The 8,572-nt window shown below is 47.2% G+C and overlaps 1 protein-coding gene across 5 annotated transcripts; it reads left to right on the top strand.

Moving 5' to 3' along the window:
- The first annotated feature begins 1,014 nt into the window (after positions 1-1,014).
- LOC119583566 lies at positions 1,015-8,236 on the top strand. 5 transcript variants are annotated; one of them, XM_037932116.1, is made up of 6 exons: positions 1,015-1,227; positions 2,111-2,428; positions 5,095-5,258; positions 5,788-5,997; positions 6,427-6,593; positions 7,184-8,045. In XM_037932116.1, exons 1-6 carry the CDS (start codon positions 1,218-1,220, stop codon positions 7,686-7,688), a joined length of 1,374 nt encoding a protein of 457 aa, XP_037788044.1. In that variant the 5' UTR covers positions 1,015-1,217; the 3' UTR covers positions 7,689-8,045. The 5 variants fall into 5 exon arrangements, with proteins under 5 accessions (XP_037788044.1, XP_037788042.1, XP_037788045.1 ...); XM_037932114.1 differs by having other exon boundaries at positions 1,039-1,227; positions 5,095-5,261; positions 5,776-5,997; positions 6,430-6,593; positions 7,184-8,236; XM_037932117.1 differs by having other exon boundaries at positions 1,040-1,227; positions 5,095-5,261; positions 6,430-6,593; positions 7,184-8,236.
- The last annotated feature ends 336 nt before the right edge of the window (positions 8,237-8,572 follow it).

Raw genomic sequence — 8,572 nt, 5'->3', positions numbered from 1 at the left:
ATAATTATAATCATTATGAAACCGTATTCATATTGATAAATGTATAAAAGGTATGAATGAGGATGAATATCTTCACAATACAAGAGATGTATTTGACCAGTTTCGATTGTATCTTCGTCAGAAGACACAATACGTGCTGCTTCCAAGAGAAACAGCACATATATGAGATCATGTATTTCTGACGAAGACGCAATCGAAACCTGTCAAATACATCTCTTGTATTGTGAAGATATTCATCCTCATTCATACCTTTTATACACTATTATTATAATTATAATAATAACAATGATAAAAACATTCATCTTTATCATAATAGTGATATTGATAATAATAATAATAAAATAATAATTATTATAATAATGATAATAAGAATAATGATATTGATAATAAAATAATAATAATAATAATAATAATAATAATAATAATAATAATAATAATAATAATAATAATAATAATAATAATAATGATAATAATAATAATAGACAATAATATTAAAGACAATAATAATAATAATAATAATAATAATAATAATAATAATAATAATAATAATAATAATAACAACAACAACAACAAAGCAACAACGGCAACAACAGTAATAATGATGATTACTGGATCGATGATAATTTGATAATACTAGAATGATTACATTATAAAACAACATTAGGAATAAAAAAAAAAAATAATCAATCCATGGGAAGCAGCATGTATATGAGATCATATATGTACATAAGAAGAGCGCAAAGAAAGTGTAGAATATTAGCCAGTCGCCATGGCATACCAGATTCCTAATTTTAAAAAAATCACTATTAATTAACATTCGTAAGAAAAAAAAAGAAATATGCTATTGGGTAATTTTGGTCCAACCCAAGATCCTTTTGATAATATACATGATTCACAAATGCGGGGAGGTTAACAAACAGTTGTACAAACGAGCTGTATAGGTGTAACAAAGCCGTTGGTTGTTACGCTAAACTGCTCAAGCATGGCAGTTGTAGCTACAGGAGTACCTTCAATATCCACATTGTCACGTGAAAAAGAGAAGAACTTTAGTTGTTTGGCAAAGCGGCGGGAGGGATTTCGGTGCCGAGACTATCATGCAGTTAGCGAGTTCTTTATTTTAATATCAAGTGTTCCATGTTGTTTTGTGTGAATAGAAGACTATAAGGATTTCGGATCGTCAGCCTATCGGAAGGACAAGGCGGTATATCGTAGTAAACATGAATACAGGTAAGTTTCACGTGGTAATTTGTATTCTATTTCCGGTATGTTTGCCGTTGATTTTGGTTTCGCAGGAATTTACCTTATCATTTTGGGAAGGTAAATGCTACAGCTGTAATGAATCGATTGGGGAACGGTAAATTGTTTTAATTAATTCTCTCCATAATACGGTACAATCGGCCACTCTGTAAGTCATACTGTGAAATTTTGAGAGAGAACCGTGGCACCACACCCAAGTCGAGTTTTACCAATCTTTGTTACCACGATGTGATAGGAAAGAACGTAAATTATAACGAACATTGGTAATGCATTCATGCAGCTTATTTTCATGTGATTGTTGTGAAAGCATAATAATGTATCAGAGATGCTACAGACTTCAAGCTGTGCAATAAGCCAAGGGACTGAAAGCTCCTTGAACAGGGGTTAAGAACTTTTAAAACGAGTCATGTGTTGGGAGGCGATTTGGTAAATATTTAGAAAAGAATCCGCGCGTGCGCCGCTGGCCTTGTAATCGGCTCTCTGGTAAGACTTAACAAACCTGCAAATTATATTCTAGCAAAACAGAACGGTAATTACCCGATTATGATCAAGAAATGGTACTTTTGCTATACAGTCTGATGCTGTTCATGATTAGATTATTCCCTTGTGGTTGAGCGAGACTCCTTTTCCACAGTTGGCATGGTACACTGCTCTATCCCTAACTGCGATAGGGACCCATGTATAATCAAACCTAAATGAAAGCTCAAACTTTGTTAGCCAAGCCTTTTTTATTCAGTAATAATCCCATACAAGTTTGTTTATATTGTGTGTGCGTATTCACATAAGCAAAAATTTCATCTTCATAGATTTTGTAATACTCTTTTCCTCATCGTGAATCAATCTTCTTTTTTAGGTGCATCTCCCGTGTCACCTCCAGTACATCTCTCTGCAGGCGAACAGCTCTCACCACCTGCCCGCACAGCTGATATTGGACTGGCCTCGCAGTCAGTCCATCCGTCCTCTCCACCTGTCGCTTCAGTAGTGGAATCGGCGAGTATGTCCGTCTACGTCCAGTCTCATACAGGTTCGTCGGCTACTTCTCCGCCTCCGCCATCCTCCGAACCAGGCACCAAAGCGAACGCAGGGCCCGTCCATATCTCGCCCACGGTCTCCTGCAGGAGCGGAAGTAGTTGCCACAGCCTTGGCCGCTTTTGCCGGATCTGCCACGAAGGTCAGGGAGTTGATTTGTCGGCTTATGTGGTCGAATAACTTTCTCTTTCCCCTGCCCCTTGGCTCCCTCCCTCCCTCCCTCCCTTGCTCTTGGCTCTTGGCTCCCCTTCTCCCTCCCTTGCTCTTGGCTCTTGGCTCCCTCCCTCCCTCCCTCCCTTGCTCTTGGCTCTTGGCTCCCCTCCCTCCCTCCCTCCCTTGCTCTTGGCTCTTGCTCCCTCCCTCCCTCCCTCTCTTGCTCTTGGCTCCTCTTGGCTCCCTCCCTCCCTCCCTCCCTCTTGGCTCTTGGCTCCCTCCCTCCCTCCCTTGCTCTTGGCTCTTGTGCTCCCTCCTCCCTCCCTCTCTCTTGCTCTTGGCTCCCCTCCCTCCCTCCCTCTCTTGCTCTTGGGTCCCTCTCCCTCCCCCCCCCCTTTCTCTTGGCTCCCTACCTTGCTCTTGGCTCCCCTCCCTTGCTCTTGGCCCCTCCTCTCCCTCCCTTGTCTTTGGGTCCCCCCTCTCCCTCCCTTTCTCTTGGGTCCCTCCTTCCCCCCCTTGTCTTGGGTCCCTCCCCTCCCTCCCTTTTTTTTTTTGTCTTGGCCCCCCCTCTCCCTCCCTTTCTCTTGCTCCCTCCTCCCCTCCCCTTTCTCTTTGGGTCCCTCCTTCCCCCCTTGTCTTGGTCCCCCCTCTCCTCCCTTGCTCTTGGCCCCTCCCCCCTCCCCTTTTCTTTGGGTCCTCCTCTCCCCCCCTTGCTCTTTGGGTCCTCCTCTCCCTCCCTTGCCTTGGCTCCCTCCTCCCCTCCCTTTCTCTTGGCCCCCTCCCCCCTCCCTTGCTCTTGGGCTCCCTCCTCTCCCTCCCTTGCTCTTGGCTCCCTCCTCTCCCTCCCCTTTCTCTTTGGGTCCCTCCTCTCCCCCCCTTCTCTTGGTCCCTCCTCTCCCCCCTTTTTCTTGCTCCCTCCTCTCCCCCTTTTCTCTTGGCTTCCCTCCCCCTTCCCTCCCTTCCCCCATCCCTTGCTCTTGGCTCCCTCCTCTCCCTCCCTTGCTCTTGGCTCCCTCCCTCTCCCTCCCTTGCTCTTGGCTCCCTCCTCTCCCCCCCTTGCTCTTGCTCCCTCCTCTCCCCCCCTTGCTCTTGGTCCCCTCTCCCCCTTGCTTTTGCTCCTCCTCTCCCTCCCTTGCTCTTGGCTCCCTCCCTCCCCCCTTGCTCTTGGCTCCCTCCTCTCCCTCCCTTTTCTTTGGGTCCCTCCTCTCCCTCCTTGCTCTTGGCTCCCTCCTCTCCCTCCCTTGCTCTTGGCCCCCCCTCCCCTCCCTTTCTCTTGGCTCCCTCCCTCCCTCCCTTGCCTTTTGGGTCCCTCCTCTCCTCCCTTGTCTTGGGTCCCCCCTCTCCCTCCTGCTCTTGGGGTCCCTCCTCCCCTCCCTTGCTCTTGGGTCCCCCCTCTCCCTCCCTTGCTCTTGGCTCCCTCCCCCCCCCCCCTTGCTCTTGGCTCCCTCCTCTCCCTCCCTTGCTCTTGGGCCCCCCCTCTCCCTCCCTTGCTCTTTGGGTCCCTCCTCTCCCCCCCTTGCTCTTGGCTCCCCCCTCCCCTGCCTTTTTGGGTCCCCCCTCCCCTCCCTTGCTCTTTGGGTCCCTCCTCTCCCCCCTTGCTCTTCTCCCCCTCTCCCTCCCCTTTCTCTTTGGCTCCTCCTCTCCCCCCCTTGTCTTGGTCCCTCCTCCCCTCCCTTGCTCTTTTCTCCCCCCTCTCCCCCCCTTTTCTGGCTCCCCCCTCCCCTCCCCTTTCTCTTTGGCTCCTCCTCTCCCCCCTTGCTCTTTGGGTCCCTCCTCTCCCTCCCTTGCTCTTGGCTCCCTCCTCTCCCTCCCTTGCTCTTGGCTCCCTCCTCTCCCTCCCTTGTCTTGGGCCCCTCCTCTCCCTCCCTTGCTCTTGGGTCCCCCCTCCCTCCCTTCTCTTGGGCCCCTCCTCCCCTCCTTGCTCTTGGGTCCCCCCTCTCCCTCCCTTGCTTTGGCGTCCCCCCTCCCTCCCTTGCCTTTGGGTCCCCCCCCCTCCCTCCCTTGCTTTGGGGCCCCCCCCCCCTCCCTTTCTCTTTGGCTCCCTCCCCCCCCCCCTTTTCTTGGCTCCCTCCCTCCCTCCCTTGCTCTTGGCTCCTCCTCTCCCTCCCTTGCTCTTGGCTCCCTCCTCTCCCTCCCTTGCTCTTGGCTCCCTCCCTCCCCCCTTGCTCTTGGCTCCCTCCTCTCCCTCCCTTGCTCTTGGCTCCCTCCTCTCCCTCCCTTGCTCTTGGCTCCCTCCTCTCCCTCCCTTGCTCTTGGCTCTTGACCCATTTCTTGTCCTGGTATACTTTCTGATCTGGTCAGGTCATTTTACGTACGTTTGTAAGGCAAGTAATTGAAATTGATCCAAAAAAAATCTATAATTCTCATTATAATTTGACCTAAGTATAATTTTTACATACCTGGGTGTCCTTAAGTTTATTAGACATGTTTTTTATTTGCCATAAGCCCGCAACGGAACCTTAAACCATTTCTTTAATAACGGCATGGATTTCATTGCACACTTAGTTATGTGGTTTTAAAGTAAGGTAAGATCATTGAACACTATATTTATCTGTTTAATTAATGTTTTTTGTATCTGTTTAATGTTTATCTATTGAGTTAATGGTTTCTGTATCTGTTTAGTTTAGTTAGTTTTTATGTTTATATTTTTTTCAGGGGAAAGAAGCGAAGCGCTGATATCGCCTTGTTGGTGTATGGGAAGCATGGGTCTGGTGCACAAGACCTGTCTAGAGCGATGGCTCACGGTGTCCAACTGCGAGAAGTGCGAGCTGTGTCATTACGCCTTTACGGTCATGCGCAGACCTAGACCCTTATGGAAGGTGGTTCGTTTATGCAGTGTTTGTGTGGTAGTGTTTTAAAAATGCATTTTCTTCGAGAGTAATGGGGTAAATGCAAGATATTTTTTCGAGAGTAGGTAGACAGTACGAACATCGCCACAAGTTTTCTGTAGCCTTCATGTGAACGAGGAAGCATCGTTGCAGATTTGCAAACTTAACTAGTGTAGTTGCATAAACCATTGCGATATGCTGAAGTATAAATGCAACACATTTTTGTTTCGAAACGAATAGGCCTAAAACTGCTGAACACAACCCATTTTGTGGTGACTTAGCCGCGTCATTAAGATGACGCAATGGTATACAAAACCGCATTTACTAAATTCATACAATAAGGTTATTTAAGCTTCTCAAGTAAACATTATACCCACGTAGAGGTACATTAACGATAACCATCCCTCGATTTTTCGTTTGTTTATGGGGAAACGTTTATTATTTATTACATGCAAAGTGAAAAAGGCAGACGATGCATTTCCACTTCTTTTAGTCTATAACATCTCAGTTTGTGGTACAGTGCGAAAACCGCGACGTCTGGAGGGCCATTTTGGTGGACGTGCTGTGCCTCTTCCTCCTCACGCCCCTCGCCGCCCTCAGCATCTACCTCTGCGTCGTCGGTGCCCTTCAGTACACGAATCCCGCGGGGCTAGATTCCTCCCAGAAGAAGAGACGACCCAAGATCGCCACCATGACAAAAATCCATTTTGTCAAGGTTCCAAGCTTGAGAGTAAGTTTAGATTCCGTTATAGGAATTTTCTTACAGTAGTCAGGATTTCTTCCCTTTAAAGAAAATATTAAATATTGTACCGCCTTAAGCATTTTTTGTGTATATTGTATGCATGGTTTGTAATGTGCATATGTGAATGTATACGTGTTTGCATGAATGCATTATAAGCCAACACTAGAGTCCATATTGTGTGTATATAGTTTTATACACATATGTATGAATGCATGTTGCTTATACAAACTTTTATGTATTTGTTCATGTGTATGTATGCATATACAAGAGTATGTATGTAAGTACATGTGCATATGTACAACTGTATGGACGATTGCTTGCATGTACAGCTGTATGTGCATATGTATGTATGCGTATATTTGTAATCTTATAAATTACAAACCATCATGCAGAACCTAATTGCTTCGCTTCCTTCAGAAGCACGACGAGGACCACAGCCGGATCACGGTCGCTCGAGTGCCAAAGGTGCAGGACGAGGAGCAGACCTTCGAGGAGCAGCTGGTCGAGTGGGAAGCGCTCGGCCTCATCGTCCTCGCCGTCCTTCTGTTGGGCATCTTTACGGCCTGGGCGACCGCTGTCATAGGGTGGGTTTCTCTCGCCCTCCGGTCCACGGCTTCTCATGATTTCTGGTCTCCTCCGGTTCTGATGTTCCCATGCCTCTCGTTCTTCCCTGCATTATCGTAATTTTTTTCTCTCTCTCCTGTGTACTCATGTCCTTTCCTCTTCGGGACTCTCCCTCGCCCTCAACCTATCCTTATCTTCTCTTCTCTGTTCTCTCCCTCCCTCTCCCTCCCTCTCCCCTGTTCTCTCCCTCCCTCCTCCCACTCCCCTGTTCCCCTTCTGTTCTCTCCCTCCCTCCTCCCACTCCCCTGTTCCCCTTCTGTTCTCTCCCTCCTCCTCCCACTCCCCTGTTCCCCTTCTGTTCTCTCCCTCCCTCTCCCACTCCCCTGTTCCCTTCTGTTTCTCCTCCCTCCTCCACTCCCCTGTTCCCCTTCTGTTCTCTCCCTCCCTCCTCCCACCCCCTGTCCCCTTCTTTTCTCCCCCCCCTTCCCCCCACTCCCCTTTTCCCCCTTTTGTCTTCCTCCTCCTCCACCCCCCTTTTCCCCTTCTGTTCTCTCCCTCCTCCCACTCCCAGTTGTCCTCACGTCCCTTTTTTTTTCTGACTGCTTTCCAGGTACCATGTACGTGAGTGGCGACGTTGGCGTGTAACCCATCAGGACCTGGTCTTACTAGAACCTTCCCGGCGAAACTCTCGGCAAATGTCTATCACGAGCCTTTGCCATTCTGTACAGGTGACACCCGTCAACCTCGTCAGTGTGGGCGTGTCCAGACCCCAGAACAGCCAACGCACAAGCTCCATGGACTCCCTTCTCAATACATCCGAAGAGCCTGATCGTTTGAGCTGTGGCGAAAGAGAAAATGAAGACGGGTCTGGGTTGAATGCATCGGAGGCGACAACGCGCAGCGGCGGACCTCAGCAGTCGTCTGCACTGAGTGTCTTTAGGGATAATTTCGGTGCCAGTAAATGTTTGGAAGAGTTGAGTGCCTCCACTCTTTGCAAAGTCTTAGCTTCAGGCGAGCAAAACTCCTCACCATATTTTAAGATCGTAGATGAGCCTGATGCTCAGAACAACCCTGCCTGTCCAGCGAATTGCTTTTCCACTGAGCACAAGCTTTAGAATGGCGACCTCTATTCGGCTACCTTCCACAGCATGACGATTTTGTGATCGTGTTTGCAATCCTGATAATTTAAGATAAATGTGTAATTTAATTTAATTGGTTAAGTTATAGGCGGTGAATAATAATCGCACAGTGTGAGTGTTTGTGATCAGATTGTATTGTAAGTTATAACTCTGCTGCACTATATGCAAGGGATGAAAATTCGAATGTAGTGAATAGCATGTAAGATGTGTATTATATGGACAAAGAATTTTCGCCATTAAATACACTTGAACATGTGTATCATTTACGTTTATCAAGTGGTCTTAGAAATTGGCAATAAACATTTTCTTTAGAACTCGGTTGGAGTTACTATATCGTGGAGTTACAGTATCCTCCAAATTCCCATGCTACATTCTTAGGTGGTTATCCTAAAGTATGCTGTCCATGTCAGTGCCAAAAGGTAAAGCTGTGATAGATTTACTATATGTAATAACATAAATGTAACAACATTGATGATTTTTTTAGACTATGACATGCAATATTATTTTAATAATAAATGATTTTTAATTGCATTTTCAATGATCACCTATACTTGAAATACTGTCCACTTCCTAAGATATAAGACCCCCCAATCCCTTGCCCGTTGTTGTCGTGGGGGGGCTTAGGAGGCGGAGACTGGGACCCAATGATGGGGAACTCCCCAACCTTGGGACTCAGCCCTCGACTCAACTAATTTTGCATGGTCTTTATTTTCCTTCCCACCTTTCGTTTCTGTCCCTTCACCAAACCCTTCTGCTATCCACCTCCTAAGGTGTGAGAGCCGTGCTGAAAGGATGAAAGGTGACTTTGTGCCAGCCCTGAACGGCCTGAGGGAGCCATGGGCAGGGTATTCCCCGATTAG

The sequence above is a fragment of the Penaeus monodon genome, chromosome 17 (assembly GCF_015228065.2).
Source record: "Penaeus monodon isolate SGIC_2016 chromosome 17, NSTDA_Pmon_1, whole genome shotgun sequence".
Classification (NCBI taxonomy): Eukaryota; Metazoa; Arthropoda; class Malacostraca; order Decapoda; family Penaeidae; genus Penaeus; species Penaeus monodon.
Note: the sequence above shows the minus strand (reverse complement) of the source record. Positions and strands in the feature narration are given on the sequence as shown.